This window comes from Lineus longissimus, chromosome 14 (assembly GCF_910592395.1).
Source record: "Lineus longissimus chromosome 14, tnLinLong1.2, whole genome shotgun sequence".
NCBI lineage: Eukaryota > Metazoa > Nemertea > Pilidiophora > Heteronemertea > Lineidae > Lineus > Lineus longissimus.
Window position 1 is genome coordinate 256,963 of NC_088321.1, and position 25,749 is coordinate 282,711.

The 25,749-nt window shown below is 43.4% G+C and overlaps 1 protein-coding gene across 2 annotated transcripts in view; it reads left to right on the plus strand.

Annotated features, from left to right (window-relative positions):
* The window catches only part of LOC135498928 (uncharacterized), a 37,088-nt gene that overhangs the window by 8,172 nt on the left and 3,167 nt on the right, over window positions 1–25,749 (plus strand). Inside the window, exons 2-8 of one of the 2 annotated variants that reach the window (XM_064789445.1) lie at window positions 8,446–8,501; window positions 21,825–21,870; window positions 22,460–22,564; window positions 22,795–23,063; window positions 23,196–23,285; window positions 23,476–23,716; window positions 25,325–25,555. In XM_064789445.1, the coding sequence (XP_064645515.1) occupies window positions 8,446–8,501; window positions 21,825–21,870; window positions 22,460–22,564; window positions 22,795–23,063; window positions 23,196–23,285; window positions 23,476–23,716; window positions 25,325–25,555 (1,038 nt within the window). The remainder of the gene's footprint in view (window positions 1–8,445; window positions 8,502–21,824; window positions 21,871–22,459; window positions 22,565–22,794; window positions 23,064–23,195; window positions 23,286–23,475; window positions 23,717–25,324; window positions 25,556–25,749) is intronic. The other variant, XM_064789446.1, reaches the window with a different exon arrangement.

Here is a 25,749-nt window from a genome sequence, read left to right on the forward strand (position 1 = left end):
TGGACCTATTCGGTCTGTAGTCCATTCGTAAATGGTATGTCCGCATCGTTTTGGGCTCTGGAGCGCAAACCACTGGTCGGATGTCTCTGATGTCCGGTTATTATTGATCTGTGCCTTAAAACAAAACAGGATTTTTTTAAATGAGTATATATTTTCGTGAACGGTTTTGAAGCAGACTATTAAACTGAACTTAAAAGACAACCGACCAGTAATTCGCGCTCCAGTGCCCGAAATGATACGGACATTACATTTACGAACGGGCTGTAGTCTGTATCAGACAGTAACATTGATTTGTTGTTTCGAAGTACTTTATATTTTCATCGGTTCATTTGGGGCATAAAGTACAATTGAAGGCAAATATTTGCTCCATCGGTGACTAAAACGCTTTGAATTATGTGTAAGTACATGTAGAGGGTGTTTCATAAAAGTTCTCTTATAGAAAATGCTGATAAAATCAAGCAAAAATGGCAAAATCGGATTCATGTGCTGATTAAAGAGGGTTCTCAGGGATAGTCGTGGCTCACCAAACACTGAATTCGCCCCCAGAAACTTATTTCGCCCCCAGAAACTACGGACAATCGATTTTCAAATGTAATTTGGAAATTTACTCAGCACTTTCTTTCGGCGAGAGTTTTGTGGAACACCCAGTACTTTTAACCGGTATCGGAATTCGATTAATGTACCGACAGACAAGCAAACAATGCTGTTATTACAACAACACTACCAATTATGATTAATTCATTTGAACGTTTTCAAATATTGCGTCTCAGGATATGTGAATAGCCTGATTTCGTGTGAGCTTGCGTTAGAACATTTTTTGTACTCTTGTACTTTTTGTATGTCAAAGAACCATGATTAAATTCGTCAAAATAAAAATCCCGAAAAAAATTTTGATTGGAAAATATTTAACGAATTTCGAAAATCGCGATTTTTTTGGGAAATGTTCGTGAATGGCAAAGAGGCGTGCAAATCGCCATGTTCATAGTACAATGTCGTCCATGCCAGACACTATTCGGCAACCTTCACGTGTCCTAATTTATGTTCGGAAATGGTCGGGACAACTGCTCGGCTGTACGAAGGTTGCCGACATGCTGCTGGCGGATGGGTATTTGCCAGAGGAATCGATTGGCTGGAACATCTCACGTGATGAGAAGCTCTCAGTCAAGAAGGTCTCAAACTTCGAGAGAAAAAGTATTAGTTACCCACATTAGGTACCCTCATGCATTCTGTTACAATATTTCAAGCGAACATTATTTCTATAACCTTTGCAATGAGATGATTTCATTTGTAAAATATTGGCACTATTTCGGATTCACAGAAATAGTTCAGATGCTCGCGCATGTCGTTGTTTGAACGAGCCAATCAGATTGCTCAGATTGAACCACGTCATCCCATGGGACTGGATTAATCAATCTAAAGTAGGTCTTCTTCCTATTTTAGAGGTTTACAGCGTTGACCTTGCCTCGTGTGATCATAGCTACAACAACAACTAACTAAAGCGCGCGTTTTTTTTATCCTTTCCTTGTCAGAAACCCACCCGGGCATACACTGTTCCATCTTTTTTCCCTCCCAAATACACCATCAGGTTATTAATTTATCCGCGTGACTGCCTTTGTGGAAATTGGGGATTTCACACGGGTAATAGCTGGCAGAGATGGCACACTAGGAATCTTAGTCCTGAGCGCTTTTTGCTTCAGCTCGGACCTGTAATACTCCCAGAGAGTAGAGCTTGATTAAGGAATGAGTCGGCCGGTAGTGAGGTTTCGATACAAATTAACAGAGAGTGACAACTTTGTGTGTATGTCGTCATCAGTTTTAGGGTAGGTGTTCCCGTTCTCGAGAGCGGATACCTTGAACCAGTGCGGCCTCCATCGCGAACGAATAATGACAAATCTGTGGGACATGTCTCCTTTCACATGTCGTGATTGACCAGATCAGATGAGTATACAGTATTTTGATAAGTCGAGACAGCGCGTACAGTCGAACCCTCACTATTAGTATAAAGTGATAACGACATCATTATCTCAGGACAAGTAATCTGAAACAATGATCTGTCTTGAGATCAATGGAGGACGCCTAGCAAATGAAACCAGCGTCTAATACGGCAGGCAATTTGCGTGGGGAATGCGTTAGAAATGGGTAACATGAGACAAGCGTCTGAGAGGACTAATAAGATGAGAGACATCAATAGAATCCTGAATGGTGATAACAGGCAAACAGAGCCGCTGAAAGGTTCACTTGAAGAATTCACTGCCGTGATCGGATGGACTTAAAATACCCATAGCGTAGGTTTATGCTCTAAACCGTCAGATTGGTTTGTGAACTTTTGCTGCCTACGGAGCCCCCGTCTCCGGCCATTATTCTCTATGCTGCCTTACTCTACTGTTACTCGGGCCTGGCGCAAGAGCGTTTGCGTTCAGGACATACTCGGCATGCGCTTCAAGGCGCGAGATCCTGTGCTTACCCAGGTAAGCGCGGCGGCAGTAATCGAACGCACTTAGGTCGCAGTCAAACCTCGTCAGATCAGCCTTAGCTATTAGCCAGAGGAAGAGTAAATAACGTAAGTTATTGCCTCCTGGCCAGAGCTTTGACAATGACAGACAGTCCCTGCATGGCGTGAACATTTCCATGAAGAAGATGAAGCACATATTTCTTTGTCTCCAATATGATATCTTCAAGGCAAAGCCTTAAACAAACAAGTTGACATTTAAGACGAAGCTCAAAACTGCCACGGTAATGCCATACAAAGGTAAACCATTGCTGAAGTGGATATTTATGGTAATCACATATCAGCGGAACTGACAAGCGGGGGAGGCTTATATCATTTCATTTCTCCAGGAAACCTTGGCAACTCTTGATGGCGGCACACTGATTGAAGCAAATGAGCTTAATGAAGATCTAAGTGGGATTGAAGAATATAAAGCCCGAGGTAGAGTGAACACAGTGGGTATCACATCCTTGAAGAGTCTTGTCTTTCATTGCCACAAGCATCCTGACATTCAGAGTTTATTCCAGTCTGAGCTCAGAGAAATCAAGGTTGAGTTATCGAAGGTCCGGGCAACATCATCACGAATGTAAAGCCCAACAGAACATCTTAAAAGCCTTTCTTAACATGTGACCTTTCAGCTGGTCCTGTCCCGTGGTCCTCAAATCTGCTGCGTGGGATAACGCGAATGGTTGGCTTCACTAATTCAATAATCCATTAAAAACAAAGTAACGTAACCTTTGATATTTATCCACTCTCTCCTCTCACCCAGTCTCCATTCAGCGACACTGATTGCCTCGCTGCGTGGGTGAGATCGATTTCGTGATTTGGTTATGTCGTAGGCGGAATAATTCGTCGCATTGGGATTCTGCAGATCTCATTATATGTACATCATTAAGGGGTCATCGGTCCACCGGTCCAGCCTGGGGGATTGGCCATAAACAGTTGACACAGTTGGCCGCTTTCAAACCGAAAATGGTACAGATGACGCAATAGACGCCATTCTGTCAAGCTTGTACGTGAAATGAAAAACTGAAAAATATGTGCATTTACATTAATGGCTTCATGGCATAGTGGGTAAGACGGCAAGGATCAAGTGTCGAGGGTTTCGAGATCGAATCCGTTCGAGGAATCTTTTTCATTTTTTTCTTTCCACGAGAGCGTCTCTGTGACCTCTACCGTCAATGAACTTATTGTTTGTGCAGTCAAGTGAGACCAGTCGCTGGGTGTCTATCATGTTTCAAGTGCAGTTGGTTGTTTGGTGGTCGGGCGTTCGTGTTTTCTAACTTGGCCGTTAGGGTTTTAATGCATGCATGTCAGCTTTAACGAATGACGTAGGCCTTTGCTTCTCCTCACCAACCTGGCCGTGACATGTCCTCGCAAACGAGGCTGTTCTGTCCCCACTTGCAGCCGGCGGGGGTGGTATCTAATTTTCATATTGCAGCCCAGCATCCGGAGTGACGTTTGATATTTACATGCAAAGCTTATCCGTATCTGGCTGTCACTTTTTATGCCCTCCTTTGTTGATGTAAACGCAAGGGATTTACTTAGTGAAAGGTTAATGGAGTCTTTTCATGAAGGAATCGCCAAGCAATTATTTATTGTGGCTAACAGTAAAAAATAGAGAGGTTTAGATCGTGAGACCAAAAAGAACGTGCATGTCCGTGTTAGAGTACATCTCTACTTACTGGTGCAGCACTATTGTTGAATCTCATCAGCGATAATGGCTGCCAAACCAAAACCGCTGCCGCTAAAACGAGCCGCAAAGTATAATACACAAAAACCAATAAGCACTGCTAACCAATAAGTTTATGAGTGACTCCTACGCCTCTGAAATTGCCCCTGTGCAAGGGATAGTAGTCCTAGGCCTGATAGTCCGTGTAACAATAGCCCGCATTGCTAAATGTTTTGGTTAGGGTTAGCGGTACAATAGATCATGCTGCTTAATTGGTCAAATACAATGCTACCGGACTATGACTCCAGGGGGACTATATCCGCTGTCACACCCCATTTTTCCTGTGTCACGAAGAATCGAACACCTACAGACGAAAAACGCTTTACCAATATCACTGAGGCCAAAACCAAACACACAAAATGAAAAGCCACTTTGCAATGTTTGCTGACGCTATTTCTAGATGAAGCACAAAACTGTGAGTCAATCAGTTTTTCGATCGTGTCTGAGAAGCGAAGAAGCACACACATCTTTCCAGTTTGCCAAGGAACCGCTATCTGACAATATCGTCTCCCACTACGAACTTTCAAATGAGCATTAATCCTTTGCGACATGCCGTAAATGTCAGGCGATCCCGCGCATGCGCTTTAGCTACAGCCTCCGAGCTGCAAGTTCGTTGGTCTTTAACTGAGTTTGTCCTTGTCTTTCATGCTCGTTTTTAACTTAAGCATTCCAGAGAATAGAATAGTTGGTATAAATACAACAGATTCTTCCCACTCTCATCACTGGCCTGGCGGTGGTACAGCCTGCATAGAGGCCATTCAGCCCGGCATTGAACAATGAAATGAGCAGCTCGTGGGAGTGACTTACGAAGCTGTAACACACGTAGAACAATGACTTGGCGACTTCATCAGAAACAAAAGATGTCTATTGTTCTTAATATTGATGTTTTCGAGAGAAACTCACAGGAAATGTGAGGGAAACATTAGGGTTTTCGCTGGCACTGTAGTTGGATTTCAACACGCATTGTTCAACATTCCCTTCTTACAACTTGTACAAGGGGGAAACGTCTCTTAGTGGCAAGCTTCTCGGTGATATGGAAGGCTGCGTTGAAAACACAAGATGAAATAAGGTTCTCGGACAGTTGGAGAACTCGTTCCCCAGGGTCGAATATCCTTGAGTGACCTCCACGTCGATAATGCCATTACTTTGATTGTAGATCTATTACCAAACGTGCAACCTTGTCTCTCAAGTCATCTATAGCTCCCCTTTCCCAGTCCTGTCGAGCGAAACGTCGTATCTGAAGCCACTCATCGTCGTTAAAGTGGCGAAGTGCATTCGATCCGTTTGTGAAAAACCTCTTTTCCATTCTTTCTAACCAGTACGTAGGCTCAAGACCGCAGGCCACAAGGAGATCCCTCAGATCGATCTGAATGTTGGGTTCCGGAATGGACATGATTGGGCCACTTGCTTACTTGAAAACCGTGGAAATAAACAATACGTACCAGCGAGGAAAGACGTCTACTAAGTAGTAAACTCAACGAAAACGACAAAATGGCCACGTCATTGGTAGCGATTCGTAGAATCCGTGTCGCACAACGGGGAATCCCCGCGGCTTTGTCACGCCCTCTTCTGGCAAACTGATAAACTTAAACGCCTGTGGGGATGGAGACACCGTGGTTTTCGTCTTCTTCGCCGTTGATGTTTTGCATTGTTTTAACCCCTTACCTGATCACAGACATTTTATGTTGTGGCATGTGCTTTCACAAAGCAACAGCTCTATACCTGAGGGAGCATGTTTCTTTACAAGTGGCCGCCCGCCGCCGAATGAGCAGAGGGGGCAGGTTGCGTGGGCAGGAGTTTTCCTCTCATATGAACCATGTTAAATATTAATATAATAAAATACAAGCATTACATTTGTTTATATCTTTTATATAAATAGACTTTGTGCTCAAATTCGTTATATTCCTTTTCCTAAACATCGAATTATCTAAAAAAATAATATAACAGCGACAAACATCAACACATGATAATAAACTATATTGTGTACTATAAGATCAACATGATTACTAAAAAGCATCACCGGTTTTCATAATATGTTGAAAATATGCTTTTTTGTAAATTTTTACGTCTTGCGTTATGATAATGTCTCCAAAGAACTGGTTGCTTACCAGATTACCTTCATACTTCAAAGAAAATACGTGGATCTTTCTAAATGTTAAATGGCCTTTAGTCTAAGACTTCCTTAACATGAAATAATACGCTTAAAGGCCTACGCCGTTCGTTGAAAAGTTGTAATTGAATTTGAAAAATGTCCAACTGCGTAAATACGTACTGACTATGAAATTCAACATTGGCGCTGTCAGATAGATGTGCAAAAACTATGACTGCCAAGTTTCAACAAATTTGCATTCATGATAACGGCACTACGGCTTTAACTGTACCAAAAAAGACGTGTCAACTTCCTGCCGCAAGCACATCCTCCTTAATTGATACGATCACGTGACTAAAACCTTAATTGCTAATGTCACATGACTACGGCTCATTACATCCGCCTGTGATGACAAAAGAATGACGCATCTCGAGTAATTTGCTCACTAATTGGTTGGCTAATGAGGCCAGAGATGATGTGGATGTGATGTCTATACCTGAGGCATGACACTGCACATGCAATCATCTTGACAACTTAGGCAGATATGGTAGAAATAGGTACGAAACACTGCTTTTTCTATTTATTTAGGACAGCTTCACCAATAGCAACATACAGTTTGTTCAATAAAGTTATCATCTGGAGATCTCTACAAGTAAATCCATGTAGAGTGCAGTAGAACAGGAATTATTGACTTTTGAATTTACCTGAGTTGTCGTATGCTAGCCGTGTGGTAACCATAGTGGACAGTGCCTTGCCGACACTGTCCGAATCGCCACACTGGATGAGGCGACGCATATCAATTTCCTGGAGAATGCCTTCGACACACTCCCATCCTTCCGATCACCCGGCAGGTGGACATGGTTATTTCCATGCGCTCAAAAATGGTTTCCGGCTGAATGGAAATGTGATAGCTGAATCCCAATGAATGTAAACGTCTACATGTTGCATGATAGCTATATTTGACAAAATATCACAAGTCTCAGGTGGCCAAAGTGACCACGATTTTTCTTTCCATCTCGATGATGATCGATTTACTCCGGTCCTGTCAACCTCCGAGACCAAGATCCCCTGGTGACAAACGGCGGAAGTAACAGTCGTTCACGCTGGTCGTTATATTTTCTCGTTTAAACAAATAATGTTTGTCAACCTGTCATCGTCACGTTATTTATTGCTTGATCAATCTTCTTATGCCGAAGTGTTGTATCAGTCTATCAATCAATTGCGACCAGTTCATTAGTACTGTATCAATTGACATAGACCGACAAATGCTTTGAAAAATGGACCATCGGTTCGGCTTCCGTTTCAATCAAAGTACATATCTCTCGTGTAGCCTTGGTTCTGTGCCGAACCATGGTTGGGGGCCACTCCGGAGGAGGGTTCAAATCGGCGGCTGAAATTTTCGAGACTACCTCTAACGTGCAGTGCGACGTAAAATGAAAACAAAGCCGTAAAGCAGTCGTTGTCGCGATCGCAGGCAGCGGAGTACGAAAGCCCATTCGAAATTCAAAACTCAACTTTGAGATTCAAAACTCGACTTTGGAATTCTCAAAACTCGACTTCGAGATTCAAAACTGACTTCGAGACTCAAAACTCGACCTCGATATTCAAAACTTCGACTCCGAGATTCAAAACTCGACTTCGAGACGGATTCGAAACAACGATAAAGGCTGCGGCAACCTGTTTTTTTTAAATATATTTTTGTTTTGTTGTTGAGTTGGTCTTTCTGATGGCAGCCAGGAGGAAAGCTACACTTTCTTTCATGTTTTTCCATTGCGTTCCCTGCCTCTCGTCTGCCTCTAACTTACCTCTAAGTCACTCCAAGCTGACACGATAAATCACTTTGATTCTCAAGCAGATTAGTATAGGTCAATAGCTGGTCGACGTATTACCAAATAACCATGGCAACCACTCAAAATCATTAAGTGCCAATAGAGCACCTCTAGTTTGTGTAGCGTCCACATACCTTTGGGGAAGCCATGGGGTCAAGCAATCTCCCATGTCATCAGTGTCTTCATTGCTGGGGATGGGAGCATAATAAAGATAACAATAACAATGATGATAGTGAAGCGCTTCTCACTGTATTATCAACTGTTCCAAAGTGCTTTACAATCATAGTCCTTGTTTTTATCGTTTCAGATACCGAGACATCGTTAGCCGACAAGGGTAGTTCGGTACAGGTAAGCACAAGGCTTGTTAATACTCACACTTATTTTCATTTCTTTTCGTTGTTTTAATTTGTAGCCTTTCGTGTTGTCTTTTCTTCTGTTGACTTGACTAGTGAGTGGCCTATGTGTCCATCATGCCGACACCTAAAGGGCTAATTGACTGCTTAAACTTGGCTATACCGTGATTGGTTGCCGTTTATTTTCTGATCAACTACCGCAGCAAAACCGATGAAAAGGACTGATTCTCCTATCAGCAGTTTCATCAGTTTGCCAATAGCAAAATCAGTTTGCTATTTTTGCATCTAAACTTTTGCCGTAGGGCAAACGGCGGTTTCCCGCTGTAGTGGAATCAGTCCACAACAGGCCAAAATAATCAGCTGCTATTTTGCCCAGGACCTCGGCGACACACCTCGGACTTGGCCTGCATTCTTACCCCTCCTGGCGGCGTTTGGTGACACTACAAATACCTCAATTTTGGTATCAATTCCTTAATTCCAAAACACCATGGTTTATTTACAACGTTTCGTTGCTCATCTTGAGCTGTCATTTCGCCTCACCTCAGCCGCCGTGTTAACTTCGGCCTAAAACGTTTCTCCTCCCTCGAGGTGGTTGGTGATTGGCGAGACAGCCAATACTTCCAGTGAGGTATCAATTCCTAAACCATCGCAACAGAAATCTCATCACTTCCGACTGACTCGTTCCTGTATCGCTCACCTATGCTAGCGTCCATGAAAAACATGACAGATCTACTTTATGTTATATTTCCTCAGATCATTAAGAATTCAAAAATACGGGACGTCCGCGATCAACATTCAAGGAACGTGTCATGTTGAAGACTCACAACGCAATCCGAGACGACATGTTCAACTCGGGGACGATTGAATCACCTGCTTTTAGAGGGTAGAAAAAATATCTAAAATCGATGGCGGATTTCTCTGATTATAACCGAATCGTCTGCTTTGGGCAGAAATGAAAGGTTTCCATGGTAACGGGATGATTTAGGCTGTTTGAATAGATAAGATGGGGATGAGACGATGAATTATTTAAGATAGACGGTGTGACTGTCTCAGGAATACAGGGTGATATAATATATGAAGAAAAAATAATCAAACGCGCACAATGCTTTGCGTTTCTTTGAGGTTTCTCAGGGATAGATATGTTTAGGAATAGATCCACGTATCAGTACGAATAGCAACTAGGTACGAATGGCAACTAGGTACGAATGGCAACTAGGTACGAATGGCAACTAGGTACGAATGGCAACTAGGTACGAATGGCAACTAGGTACGAATGGCAACTAGGTACGAATGGCAACTAGGTACGAATGGCAACTAGGTACGAATGGCAGCTAGGTACGAATAGCAACTAGGTACGAATGGCAACTAGGTACGAATAGCAACTAGGTACGAATAGCAACTAGGTACGAATAGCAACTAGGTACGAATGGCAACTAGGTACGAATGGCAACTAGGTACGAATAGCAACTAGGTACGAATGGCAACTAGGTACGAATAGCAACTAGGTACGAATGGCAACTAGGTACGAATAGCAACTAGGTACGAATGGCAACTAGGTACGAATGGCAACTAGGTACAAATGGCAACTAGGTATTCGTCAATTAACCACTTCGGCTGGAACAGCAGACTGTACGCCATCATATATTGTATGGCCTCCTCCTGATCATGACATGGAGGACTACGCTTGCCTTCCAAGCTGCACGAGTAACTCTCAAACGCTGGATGGCCAGTCTAACTATACCACATTGCTGGCTTCGTGGCTGTAACATTTGTGGCGTCGCTCAGATGCCCATTATTCCTGAGGGTGCCACTCCCATCTTATAACAAAGGGTGATGCTATATTTGTCTAGAACAATCAGAAGCGGCTACTTAATATCTAGCCAAAGTCTAATCCATTATCAGAGGGTATTATTTCATCCACTGGAGACGCGCTGCTACGGTACATTTCATTAGTGATCGACACTGCACGCAAACAAAGCGTAGAAATGGCTGGGAAAGTTGGGTCGTGATGATGCGATTCGAATAAAAGGCGTAGCGTTGACGGGTACTATTGGCAGCGTTTTGGTTGAAATGTGTCGATAGTCTTGAGACAAGGAGGCAGTGCCCAACCACCTAGACTGGAGAAACCTTAGTACAGCAGGATTGTGCGCCGTGTGGCATCTTGCTCGTGGAGGACTTAACAATCAGGCTGAGCAGCTATCAAACTCAAATAGCATGTCGAACCCGTCTAAGAATGTCACATGGCTAGCTTCATGGCTGTATTCATTGAGTAGCCAAGTCTGTTGGAAACCTTTCCTGGGGAAACCACTCCCTTTCAATTGAAAGAGATGATGTCTGAGAATGTCACATGGCTAGCTTCATGGCTGTATTCATTGAGTAGCCAAGTGTGTTGGAAACCTTTCCTGAGGAAACCACTCCCTTTCAATTGAAAGAGATGATGTCTAAGAATGTCACATGGCTAGCTTCATGGCTGTATTCATTGAGTAGCCAAGTGTGTTGGAAACCTTTCCTGGGGAAACCACTCCCTTTCAATTGAAAGAGATGATGTCTAAGAATGTCACATGGCTAGCTTCATGGCTGTATTCATTGAGTAGCCAAGTCTGTTGGAAACCTTTCCTGGGGAAACCACTCCCTTTCAATTGAAAGAGATGATGTCTAAGAATGTCACATGGCTAGCTTCATGGCTGTATTCATTGAGTAGCCAAGTGTGTTGGAAACCTTTCCTGGGGAAACCACTCCCTTTCAATTGAAAGAGATGATGTCTGAGAATGTCACATGGCTAGCTTCATGGCTGTATTCATTGAGTAGCCAAGTGTGTTGGAAACCTTTCCTGGGGAAACCACTCCCTTTCAATTGAAAGAGATGATGTCTGAGAATGTCACATGGCTAGCTTCATGGCTGTATTCATTGAGTAGCCAAGTCTGTTGGAAACCTTTCCTGGGGAAACCACTCCCTTTCAATTGAAAGAGATGATGTCTGAGAATGTCACATGGCTAGCTTCATGGCTGTATTCATTGAGTAGCCAAGTCTGTTGGAAACCTTTCCTGAGGAAACCACTCCCTTTCAATTGAAAGAGATGATGTCTGAGAATGTCACATGGCTAGCTTCATGGCTGTATTCATTGAGTAGCCAAGTGTGTTGGAAACCTTTCCTGGGGAAACCACTCCCTTTCAATTGAAAGAGATGATGTCTAAGAATGTCACATGGCTAGCTTCATGGCTGTATTCATTGAGTAGCCAAGTCTGTTGGAAACCTTTCCTGGGGAAACCACTCCCTTTCAATTGAAAGAGATGATGTCTAAGAATGTCACATGGCTAGCTTCATGGCTGTATTCATTGAGTAGCCAAGTGTGTTGGAAACCTTTCCTGGGGAAACCACTCCCTTTCAATTGAAAGAGATGATGTCTGAGAATGTCACATGGCTAGCTTCATGGCTGTATTCATTGAGTAGCCAAGTGTGTTGGAAACCTTTCCTGAGGAAACCACTCCCTTTCAATTGAAAGAGATGATGTCTGAGAATGTCACATGGCTAGCTTCATGGCTGTATTCATTGAGTAGCCAAGTGTGTTGGAAACCTTTCCTGGGGAAACCACTCCCTTTCAATTGAAAGAGATGATGTCTAAGAATGTCACATGGCTAGCTTCATGGCTGTATTCATTGAGTAGCCAAGTCTGTTGGAAACCTTTCCTGGGGAAACCACTCCCTTTCAATTGAAAGAGATGATGTCTAAGAATGTCACATGGCTAGCTTCATGGCTGTATTCATTGAGTAGCCAAGTGTGTTGGAAACCTTTCCTGGGGAAACCACTCCCTTTCAATTGAAAGAGATGATGTCTGAGAATGTCACATGGCTAGCTTCATGGCTGTATTCATTGAGTAGCCAAGTCTGTTGGAAACCTTTCCTGGGGAAACCACTCCCTTTCAATTGAAAGAGATGATGTCTGAGAATGTCACATGGCTAGCTTCATGGCTGTATTCATTGAGTAGCCAAGTGTGTTGGAAACCTTTCCTGAGGAAACCACTCCCTTTCAATTGAAAGAGATGATGTCTGAGAATGTCACATGGCTAGCTTCATGGCTGTATTCATTGAGTAGCCAAGTCTGTTGGAAACCTTTCCTGGGGAAACCACTCCCTTTCAATTGAAAGAGATGATGTCTGAGAATGTCACATGGCTAGCTTCATGGCTGTATTCATTGAGTAGCCAAGTCTGTTGGAAACCTTTCCTGAGGAAACCACTCCCTTTCAATTGAAAGAGATGATGTCTAAGAATGTCACATGGCTAGCTTCATGGCTGTATTCATTGAGTAGCCAAGTGTGTTGGAAACCTTTCCTGGGGAAACCACTCCCTTTCAATTGAAAGAGATGATGTCTGAGAATGTCACATGGCTAGCTTCATGGCTGTATTCATTGAGTAGCCAAGTGTGTTGGAAACCTTTCCTGGGGAAACCACTCCCTTTCAATTGAAAGAGATGATGTCTAAGAATGTCACATGGCTAGCTTCATGGCTGTATTCATTGAGTAGCCAAGTCTGTTGGAAACCTTTCCTGGGGAAACCACTCCCTTTCAATTGAAAGAGATGATGTCTAAGAATGTCACATGGCTAGCTTCATGGCTGTATTCATTGAGTAGCCAAGTGTGTTGGAAACCTTTCCTGGGGAAACCACTCCCTTTCAATTGAAAGAGATGATGTCTGAGAATGTCACATGGCTAGCTTCATGGCTGTATTCATTGAGTAGCCAAGTCTGTTGGAAACCTTTCCTGGGGAAACCACTCCCTTTCAATTGAAAGAGATGATGTCTGAGAATGTCACATGGCTAGCTTCATGGCTGTATTCATTGAGTAGCCAAGTCTGTTGGAAACCTTTCCTGAGGAAACCACTCCCTTTCAATTGAAAGAGATGATGTCTGAGAATGTCACATGGCTAGCTTCATGGCTGTATTCATTGAGTAGCCAAGTGTGTTGGAAACCTTTCCTGGGGAAACCACTCCCTTTCAATTGAAAGAGATGATGTCTAAGAATGTCACATGGCTAGCTTCATGGCTGTATTCATTGAGTAGCCAAGTCTGTTGGAAACCTTTCCTGGGGAAACCACTCCCTTTCAATTGAAAGAGATGATGTCTAAGAATGTCACATGGCTAGCTTCATGGCTGTATTCATTGAGTAGCCAAGTCTGTTGGAAACCTTTCCTGGGGAAACCACTCCCTTTCAATTGAAAGAGATGATGTCTAAGAATGTCACATGGCTAGCTTCATGGCTGTATTCATTGAGTAGCCAAGTGTGTTGGAAACCTTTCCTGGGGAAACCACTCCCTTTCAATTGAAAGAGATGATGTCTGAGAATGTCACATGGCTAGCTTCATGGCTGTATTCATTGAGTAGCCAAGTGTGTTGGAAACCTTTCCTGGGGAAACCACTCCCTTTCAATTGAAAGAGATGATGTCTGAGAATGTCACATGGCTAGCTTCATGGCTGTATTCATTGAGTAGCCAAGTGTGTTGGAAACCTTTCCTGGGGAAACCACTCCCTTTCAATTGAAAGAGATGATGTCTAAGAATGTCACATGGCTAGCTTCATGGCTGTATTCATTGAGTAGCCAAGTCTGTTGGAAACCTTTCCTGAGGAAACCACTCCCTTTCAATTGAAAGAGATGATGTCTAAGAATGTCACATGGCTAGCTTCATGGCTGTATTCATTGAGTAGCCAAGTCTGTTGGAAACCTTTCCTGGGGAAACCACTCCCTTTCAATTGAAAGAGATGATGTCTAAGAATGTCACATGGCTAGCTTCATGGCTGTATTCATTGAGTAGCCAAGTCTGTTGGAAACCTTTCCTGGGGAAACCACTCCCTTTCAATTGAAAGAGATGATGTCTAAGAATGTCACATGGCTAGCTTCATGGCTGTATTCATTGAGTAGCCAAGTGTGTTGGAAACCTTTCCTGGGGAAACCACTCCCTTTCAATTGAAAGAGATGATGTCTGAGAATGTCACATGGCTAGCTTCATGGCTGTATTCATTGAGTAGCCAAGTGTGTTGGAAACCTTTCCTGAGGAAACCACTCCCTTTCAATTGAAAGAGATGATGTTATCTAAATGTCCACAACAGCTTCAGGCAATGTTTGAGAGCTGATCAAGTGTAGGCAAAATCCAAATCCGATATCATGTGCTGTCCTCTTGGGACACGTACAGGTGTAGAAGTGAGACTATAAAGTTAGAATCTACTTGGCGACGGAATTGACGGGTGTGGACCCCCGTACCCGATTCCAGGCATTAGCGGCGGCCAACTCCGTGGGATGGTTCGAGTTGGCGTATGGATCGAAGCCGTACAGCTTGCTAATCACGTGTGGAGAGGATAATGGTTGATTGACATGACTAGATGACACTCTGAGGATGGTTCGCATCGGCGTATCGTTCGAAGCCGTACAGCGGAAGGAAGGACGGGTGATTACAGGGTGTTTACATGACTAGCTGCAACCCCTTCTATTGTCCTGATGAACAAATGACTGCAAGACTACTCAACGCGATTAGTTATGCTCGAGTAAGACTGCGTGCGAAAAAGTCAATGGTGTCTGTCGTCTAATTATCCGAGGATAGAATGTCCCGGGAACAAAGGAGTCTATCATGCGCTTTAATCGCTGAGCTATTGACGGTCATTGTCTCTATGGAACCACACACCATAATCTGTCAGAATACATAATAGTAATGTGTTCTTTACTGAAGCTAATGGTTTGTCGTGATTACAATACATAAATGTACATGAAATTACAAGATTGTGAAACAAGAGGAAGAGGGCGCCGGACACGGTTTCCAAGAGGACATTTTCTCCTTCTACACCGGCTCACCACCTCCAACTGACGAGCTCGGTATGAAATATTCAAAACTGACAATATCAATCTCCAATCGCTTCAAAAGTCAGACGCAGTTTGATATGTAATTTGTCAAAGTTGCCCTGGGGTATTCAAGCGGTTTATTAAAAATTCTCTAACGTGATGCCAGTCACACTAAGCACTGAAACTTTTGAGTGAAAAGTTGAACATTTCAAAATTTGGAACATAATTTTTCCGTCTGCCCCTGTTGAATCAGAGAGTTCGTCAGTAAACCCTCTCTGTGTAATGGCGATGACATTTAGTAAGCCCCCCTTTAGGAGGGGCTCTTAAGATACACGTGTGTGTGGGAGTATATACTGATTTGATGAGAAATAAAGAGAGTAAATATTGTATATCCTACAAACAATTTTTTTTGGTATTTTTCTGAATTAACTCCGTTGAGTTTACCGATATCTCCGCGATCTTCCGGTGGTGGTTGCTATCCCATTGGTTGAAATTAATTTAAATCTTCATGGGAATTCGCTACATCATATGCCTAAGAAATTGGCCAATTATATTAATATTTTTTTTAGAGAAATATCCGTCCTAAATAATGACAGAAAAGGGTGGTTTATTTCAATTTTGTGTCGACATGGTGGTCGAGGTCACGTGACATAAAAACAAAACAATCGCATACACCCGTCCAAAAAAGGCACTTTAAGAAAAACAAATACGTTTTTCCAGCTTAAAACCACACTGACGACTAAGTTATTTTGGTCTACTACCCAAATCTGAAGTATCAAAATGAATCACAAACTAGAACTAGCTCTATTTAGCTATAGTTGCGTGAAAAATTCGGGTGAGCGACGTACATTCTGCACCCTAGCGGCCAATAATTAAACTACTTTCAGCCGTCTGCTCCGGTCTCGTTAGGGAGTTTTTCCCAAATGTACGCGATGATGACGTGCCCCATTAACAGGACGTGAATGCATGAGGACAATCCATTTAAGTGTCGTATATCACTGGAAACGCCCGATTCCCGTGAATAAGGACAATCACAATGTATTACATTACCAAAACAAAAATGTGTCGGAAGGAACTATATGGATGGTCCCATCGCACCCCACCCCTCCAGCAGTATGACACAGAAGGGCTAGTTGACTGTCCACCGGGGGGGGGGGGGGGGTTTGGGGGGAGCTTCCCCCCAACGCACTGGTAAAAACCTATGTCGACGGAGGGGGGTTTGGGGGGTGTCCCCCCATTGTAACAGCTGTAGTTGTTAGAGCTTGCACTTAACATATGCTCGTAGGGGGGTTCGGGGGAGCTCCCCCGACCTAAAGGGGGGCTCACTAAGTCCTTGACTTTACATATTATTTATACTAAGTGGTACCTCTGATCCGGTTGAAATCGGGATGGGGACCTCTTGGCCCTAAAGTTAACCACCTTCATCGATATTACATTGCAACTGTGCTGGATCCTTTGACCTTCACCTCAATTCAGTACCCTAAGCAGGTCCCCTGATATCACCCGCTGCAAAGTAAACAACCAATTGTGGCCAGGGACTGGTAGCTTAGATCCTCGGATAGCAGCACAGAGGGCGAAGGAGACGTCGGTTGTGTCTGCCAGTTTAGGATGACATCGCAACCACGTGATTGGCGCATGACGGATATCTCTACGTCAATCAGCGCTGGCTGTTGTGACACGTGACATGCGTGATTGACCTTGACCGTGCGAGAATTAGACGAAATCGAATCAGCTTATAGACATTTATGAAAGACATGGCAGACATGACCGATTGTCTCATTCTTCCTCAGTGCTGCCATCATGTGGGACGATCGCGTACAAATTCAGATGACCACTCGGGGGGAAATCTCAAGTATGGGAGGTCTGGAGCGGATCATCTGGTGACGACAGCGCGAGTAGACCTCGCATCTGATGTCAATTCAAGCTGTAGAAGCCATTAGTATCGACCAATTTTGCCCGTGGCAATTCACAATGACCTTTGTTAGATCTTCCCCTCCATGATCGTCGCTTGGATATCTCGCGGACGGGGATGTGCAATGGCTCACTGCGCTGAGTGGAAGCTTTGTTGAGGGTGACCTCAGAGAGGTTTGACTTTATCTCATTTAGATTTTGAAAGCTTGCCAATCAAAAACGGAATCGAAAGTCTCGTCACTGTTATTTTTATCATCAACGAAATAAAACCCGGACTTTGGCCGCGTTTCTGACGATCAGTTTGGTCACAGAGAAACAAAATGGCGGCTAGCGGCTAGCCAGCGCGAGATCGATATACCATTAGGTTAGTCAACATGGTTATTGATGAAGACCACCTGATCTTGTCATGTCTGATTATTCGCCGTCGCTGATGATGCCATGTCAATCACAGCAGCACACAGACACCACGGGTCATTGAGTGCTCCTTTCCGGGCACTGTATCAGCGCCGCGGTCGGCAGAAGTTGAAACCAAATTTCACCTTGACCGTTACTCAGACTGAGGATGCTTCGAGACTGTGTATGGCATCGGTCCAAAAACAGTTGGCAAGCCAGACACTCTTGCCACTGAACAAAAGCCCAGGCTCTTTTTAGAATAGCTATTTGGGGTGTGGCTTAACGATCGCAGCGCTGTATGACCTTGTGATAACCACATGCAGGTCATGCGTTATTTTTGAATCGGGCAATCCCTACGCGTATTGTGATCCGTAATGTCACGTGTCAGTGGAAATCAATCACTGTAAGATTTGGATTTCGGCTTGGCGAATGAAAAGCTTCCATTTTGACCTCACCACACCCCGTCCCTCTTGTAGTTGGGGACGAGTTGTCCTTAGTTGCGCCAGGCTGAAGAACTTCTTCAGATCTGTCAAAAACTGTATTGCAATAATGTTGGATTTAGTTCTAAAGATGAAGGTAAATCATCGCCTTCATCGTGTTTACATCGAAATGTGAAACGATTCATCAACGCGCTCTTGTCATTTCGTGGCTTCCAGCCATCAGCAATATTAGAGTCAGTAACGCAATATCATTGCAGTGGCGGGGACCGAAGCGCGAAATCGATGTTGTCAGACGCCGGAAAGTCTGACGTCATAGATTTGTCAATTTCCGGCGAATCACGTTTAAAATTAATAACGTGAAGCAAATGGCCGTTCCTTTGTGAGCATTTTCATGAAATAGCACGACCGGTGTGAAATCAAAAATGTCTCCCGTGAAATAGTGTCCGGCTCTATTGTATTCTGACAGTATTAGTATATGGCTCCATAGAAGTCATGACCGATCTTATCTTCATTTCTCACTTGATCAGGGGATGAACTTATGAGGCTGTCTCATCTACCAGCGTCAGTCTAACCCCAATTGCTTCATCTACCAGCGCCAGTCTAACCCCAATTGCTTCATCTACCAGCGTCAGTCTAACCCCAATTGTTTCATCTACCAGCGTCAGTCTAACCCCAATTGCTTCATCTACCAGCGTCAGTCTAACCCCAATTGCTTCATCTACCAGCGCCAGTCTAACCCCAATTGCTTCATCTACCAGCGTCAGTCTAACCCCAATTGCTTCATCTACCAGCGTCAGTCTAACCCCAATTGCTTCATCTACCAGCGTCAGTCTGACCCTAATTGCTTCATCTACCAGCGCCAGTCTAACCCCAATTGCTTCATCTACCAGCGTCAGTCTAACCCCAATTGTTTCATCTACCAGCGTCAGTCTAACCCCAATTGCTTCATCTACCAGCGTCAGTCTAACCCCAATTGCTTCATCTACCAGCGCCAGTCTAACCCCAATTGCTTCATCTACCAGCGTCAGTCTAACCCCAATTGCTTCATCTACCAGCGTCAGTCTAACCCCAATTGCTTCATCTACCAGCGTCAATCTAACCCCAATTGCTTCATCTACCAGCGCCAGTCTAACCCCAATTGCTTCATGCTTAATTCACGCGTATACTAAATTGCGCGATCAAACATTCCATTCGTTGCTCTAACCGCAATCAGCTTCCAGATCACAATACCGTGGATCTCTTGTCGTGGCTATATCGCATCCATCAGATGATGAATATGCCGGGATCTCATGTCGTGGCTATTTCGCATCCATCAGATTATGAATTGCACTCGAAACTTGATGACGTCAATGCGGGGGTGTCGCATCATTATTCATGGGACGCTGTCAAGACGCAGAATAACAATCAGATAGCTGTAAGTGCTAACGGAGTAGGCTGATGGATTGGGGGACTAGCATGGCTAAGAGTATTGTTTGTGCTATTTTAGGAAATGACCGACGTATTTGGAATATTGATGACGATGCTAAGGTGGTTGACTTTGGGAGATGCTATGGGTACAACCTCTGTAACGATGGTATGCAAAAACGAATGGAACATTTCAATAGTACATTTTTCATTTTGCCTTTCCACGAAACTCCAAATGGCGAGATTTTTAGAGAATTTAATCAGTCGGAATTGTGGGAAAGGATGAAAGAAGATTCAACGAGACTTAATTACCTATTGGGCGCAGGTGCCCATTGCCGCATTTCATGTCGCTAATAAGAATCTAATGACTGCATTTAATTCATCTAATTCATCTAATTCATCTAATTCTCCATAGTTCATTGACAGAACTGAAATCATCTGGGCCCGAATATCAGATGATCATTTTAACCCATTAGAACACAAAATGTCTATACTTTAGTCTTACAGGGACAATTTGGGAATGATGTGTTGGTTTTTCAGATAAAAACGGCTTCCAGCAGGGCCGTTACTTCTCCAAACAGGATTATTGAAAATGTCGCTTCTCATGAATTCTTAATCATGTGACATTATCAACGAACAAAACCGATTAAAATTCGGAGAAAAAGGATTCCATTAATGCTTCAAATCGCGTCATTACGAACTGGGTTATTTAGATAATGTCTCTAATTGTTGTGTCTTGATTGGTAATGAAGACAGCCGAGTATGCTGTAATCGGATTCTCATAATGAAATTTTGTGATCAACTCGAGCAGTATTACGCTATTTTAGCCGTTGACATTTGCAAAGATTCCATTGGATATCATCATCAATAAGCGGAAAACGAGTGAACCACTCGCTCGTAATTCCTTTACATTTTTCTTTATCTCTGATCCCTGTTTAATGGTATAGATAATATAATCCATGTTGTGTATGATCCATGCAGAGATATTGATATTAAGCAGGATTTACAATCTTTACAAAGGATGAAGGTGTATCTTCAACAAGTCCTGTGCGAATGAGCAACTTAATCACCGGTAGGTGGCGCTAGTTAGCAGTCAAGTTGCATGTCTGCAGACTGCTAACTGCAGAAAATATTTGTGGTCTTTGTGACCAGGTTTGTGTAAGAGACGAACTTCATTATTTTATTACGTGTCCGTATTTCCGTCACATGCGAGTAAGGTTGTTTCCAAACTTAAAAGAATTACCTCAGGTTTTTTATCATGAATTTTTCCATCGCATTATGACTAAATGTTCCCGGGTAAACTTAGACAATATTCATAGTTTTTGTAAAGAATTCATCAGCTTGGTCCACCATATGTAAATGTTAAATCATGTAACCTCTTATACCCGAAAGGGTTTTTTGGAGAGAAATAAATTATGTTATGTTATGTTATGTTATGTTATGTTATGCATGTCAAGTTCAACAATAAAAGGTTCTGTATTGTATTTGACCGCTTACTAACACTGCCACCTTTTGGCAATTAAGTCTCTCAATCATTAACATTCGTATGGGGCAGTTACGAAAGCTCACAATTCACGAGCATCGAACGTAGCCGTTCGTAGCTCTTCCTAACGCTTGCAAAAAATACAGCCTCATGAGTGACACGTTTTTTGCCAAGGGAGGACATTCTGTGAATCAAAACATTATTCGTGACATGGTGTTGTTCCGTCTGCCACTGTTCATCAGTTTGATGGTTGTTTCGTCAATGGCTGCCAGACATGTTTTGTCAATGGCTGCCAGACATGTTTTGTCAATGGCTGCCAGACATGTTTTGTCAATGGCTGCCAGACATGTTTTGTCAATGGCTGCCAGACATGTTTTGTCAATGGCTGCCAGACATGTTTCGTCAATGGCTGCCAGACATGTTTTGTCAATGGCTGCCAGACATGTTTCGTCAATGGCTGCCAGACATGTTTCGTCAATGGCTGCCAGACATGTTTTGTCAATGGCTGCCAGACATGTTTCGTCAATGGCTGCCAGACATGTTTTGTCAATGGCTGCCAGACATGTTTTGTCAATGGCTGCCAGACATGTTTTGTCAATGGCTGCCAGACATGTTTTGTCAATGGCTGCCAGACATGTTTCGTCAATGGCTGCCAGACATGTTTTGTCAATGGCTGCCAGACATGTTTTGTCAATGGCTGCCAGACATGTTTTGTCAATGGCTGCCAGACATGTTTTCTTGGTTTGCGATGTTTTGTACGCTATCTTGTGGTGATTTGTTTACATCCCAGACCTAGGTTACACAGATACTTCTTTTCTCGCCTTTTATCAGGAATGTAAAGTGACATTGTTTTTATTCGGTGTCTTATTTATTTTTCAGGTGAAATCAACAGACGAAGAGGAACTACACAATCTTAAGAGTAAAGGTAGGCAAATAATATCCCGTATGCGCGCGGGAAGTGCTGTTATTCCGACAGGAATGACACTCTAGCCAACTGCGCAAATGCAACCCCCGTTGTAAAGGCAGAAACTGTCCCCCTGGAGGAAGCATCCGGTCCTTTTGTATTCTGACAAACAGAGACAATGGCTCATATGAATAAAGTCTAGCAAATGCTTTTACTTCAATTTTGTACAGAAAGGCCTAGTGTAATTGTACATGGAGTTTTAGATAAAAGCATTTGCTAGTCTTTATTCATATCACCCATTGACCGTCCACAGCCAAGAGTGTGTAATGCACAATAGAATCCTTTGTTCCCCAAACATTTCTAACTCACATTTCCAACGCATATGCTTTTGTTTGACATCGTGATTAGCAGGTCAAACAATGGAAAGACGTCCACGTAGGCATTTCCCCCGGGAAGTTCAACAAAATACCTCCAACGATGTGATGTGTTGTTGGCGCTGGTTGAGTTTCTTTTAATGGTGCGAAATAGAACCTTTCGTCCCCAGGGGGTATTTCGTCCCTTTTTGCGGATATTAGGATGAATTAATATGAAATTGATATTTTCTCTCCAGTCCCTGAGGTAACAAAACAAGGCCTTTCCATTGTGAAGACAGTGACCAGCTCAGAGAAGGTGATCAACGGTCAGAAGGAGAGCTCGTCCAATGCCGAAACAAAAGGTTTGTGCAGGTTTCAGATCTGACAAAGTGTGTTTTTAAAAAGATGTCACTTTCGATTGCTGATATCACGGTCACCAATCAACAAGACAGAAAAAACTGCAACAGTATTCCTGGACAAACTTTCCAATGGCGAATGAATTTAGCTGACACACACGTATCCGGCTATCTCCTACAAGTAAAACAAAAATGAATTGATTTAAGCTATCTGTTTTATCATTTTGATACTCCAGTGCTGAAGCCAGGGACAGGCAAACTCATCGCAGATGTCAAGGTCGCCAGCCAAGGCCACCAAAACGGAAACGAGGCTCCAGAAGTAGAAACGGAAGTTGATATCCCCGACCAAGGAATCGCGCAGAAGTTCAAAGGTTATGGAAAAGATGAAGTGCCCGTCAACAACCCCATGGCGTTCACCCCCAAGGCCGTGGCAGAGTATCTCCTGGTGTCTGGTGACCTGGATGGATTCTTTAGCTCCCTGGAAGAGCTTGTAGGCGCTAAAGTGGTATGTACGAACAGGGTGTATCTTACACTAGTTCACTAATTAGGCAATTAGGACTAACGAATTGACGTGATAACCGTTAGCTATGAAGATGTACGAGACAAGATTGAATGAATATGTGTCCTCCTTTTCTAGATGTCTGTGGACGATGCCAAGAGTTATGAGATGGCCGTCGAACGCGAATACCAGCTCCTGTTGTCAGAATTGGAACAACCAGACGAAATGGTAAGATGATAATGAAAAATGGTCAGACGTGTTCTGTGATTTGTTCAAATACAACGAACATCTTAGGATTCCCTTGGAATGTCTGTCGGAACACCCAGACGCAATAACAAGATCATTGGTGATTTCTGCTGGTGATTAACGATAATGCTATTCTGTACAGATTAACGATATCACTTTCTCTTTTCGCCAGGATTACTACGACAGTCTGAACTTCAACCGGCCAGACAAGCGAGAAGATGATACGGATGTCTTCAACATCGATTCGATGGCGCGGCGAGTGAACCTCCAGAACGCCATTGAGAAGGAGGAGGCTTATGCCGAGCTCGCCCAGGCCTTGGTGAAAGATTACATGAGGGAGAGCGAGGTGGAGGACTTGCCGTATGAGAATGTGATTGATGGTATGAACCCCCAAGAGGTTGACAATGTCATAGGTAAGCTATGGTTCGGTTGGGTTACAGAGTCTTTAGTTACATGAAGGAGGTCACCAATATCATAGGTAAGCTATGGTTCAGTTGGGTTACAGAGTCTTACATGAAGGAGGTCACCAATATCATAGGTAAGCTATGGTTCGGTTGGGTTACAGAGTCTTTAGTTACATGAAGGAGGTCACCAATATCATAGGTAAGCTATGGTTCAGTTGGGTTACAGAGTCTTACATGAAGGAGGTCACCAATATCATAGGTAAGCTATGGTTCAGTTGGGTTACAGAGTCTTACATGAAGGAGGTCACCAATATCATAGCTAAGCTATGGTTCAGTTGGGTTACAGAGTCTTACATGAAGGAGGTCACCAATATCATAGGTAAGCTATGGTTCAGTTGGGTTACAGAGTCTTACATGAAGGAGGTCATCAATATCATAGGTAAGCTATGGTTCAGTTGGGTTACAGAGTCTTACATGAAGGAGGTCACCAATATCATAGGTAAGCTATGGTTCAGTTGGGTTACAGAGTCTTACATGAAGGAGGTCATCAATATCATAGGTAAGCTATGGTTCAGTTGGGTTACAGAGTCTTACATGAAGGAGGTCATCAATATCATAGGTAAGCTATGGTTCAGTTGGGTTACAGAGTCTTACATGAAGGAGGTCACCAATATCATAGCTAAGCTATGGTTCAGTTGGGTTACAGAGTCTTACATGAAGGAGGTCACCAATATCATAGCTAAGCTATGGTTCAGTTGGGTTACAGAGTCTTACATGAAGGAGGTCACCAATATCATAGGTAAGCTATGGTTCAGTTGGGTTACAGAGTCTTACATGAAGGAGGTCATCAATATCATAGGTAAGCTATGGTTCGGTTGGGTTACAGAGTCTTTAGTTACATGAAGGAGGTCACCAATATCATAGCTAAGCTATGGTTCAGTTGGGTTACAGAGTCTTACATGAAGGAGGTCACCAATATCATAGGTAAGCTATGGTTCAGTTGGGTTACAGAGTCTTACATGAAGGAGGTCACCAATATCATAGGTAAGCTATGGTTCAGTTGGGTTACAGAGTCTTACATGAAGGAGGTCACCAATATCATAGGTAAGCTATGGTTCAGTTGGGTTACAGAGTCTTACATGAAGGAGGTCATCAATATCATAGGTAAGCTATGGTTCAGTTGGGTTACAGAGTCTTACATGAAGGAGGTCACCAATATCATAGGTAAGCTATGGTTCAGTTGGGTTACAGAGTCTTACATGAAGGAGGTCACCAATATCATAGGTAAGCTATGGTTCAGTTGGGTTACAGAGTCTTATATGAAGGAGGTCACCAATATCATAGGTAAGCTATGATCAAGTCGGTGGTGGCATCATTCCTGAACCATAAGACATCTCAATTTGGAACAATAATTATTTGTGATCTATATGAATTGAACTCTCTCTGGTGGTTGTGGATCAGAGCAATTTCGATGGACTCAAAAAGGTCATAATGGCGGACGAGGCTTTACATTTCTTCGTCCATCTAAACTCCATATCGGACTCCACAACAAGCACTATCTGTGTAATGAAAAACCAACGTACCTCACGCCCATATCGTCCCTTTTATGATATGCAGATCTTCTTGCCGACGCCATCGTGTCGGACGAACTTGAGCGGGAACCCGAGGTAGCCATACCTCAACCGGAAATGCCACAGGAGGAAGATGACTCGGAGGAAGCGGAATTAGATGAGATTGCGCAATCCATGGGCCAGGCACCGGAAGTGCCGGAGAAAGAAGAAGGGACGGAGGCCGATGTGGCAGATAATGAGAAGAAAAGTCGAACGAGTCAGGAAGCAAAGGAAACAGGTAGGTATAGAGAGCTTGCCTGAGCCCAGAGGTCAAGAGATTGCCTGAGCCCAGAGGTCAAGAGCTTGCCTGACCCCAGAGGTCAACAGATTGCCTAACCCCAGAGGTCAAGAGCTTGCCTGACCCCAGAGGTCAACAGATTGCTGACCCCAGAGGTCTACAGATTGCCTGACCCCAGAGGTCAAGAGCTTGCC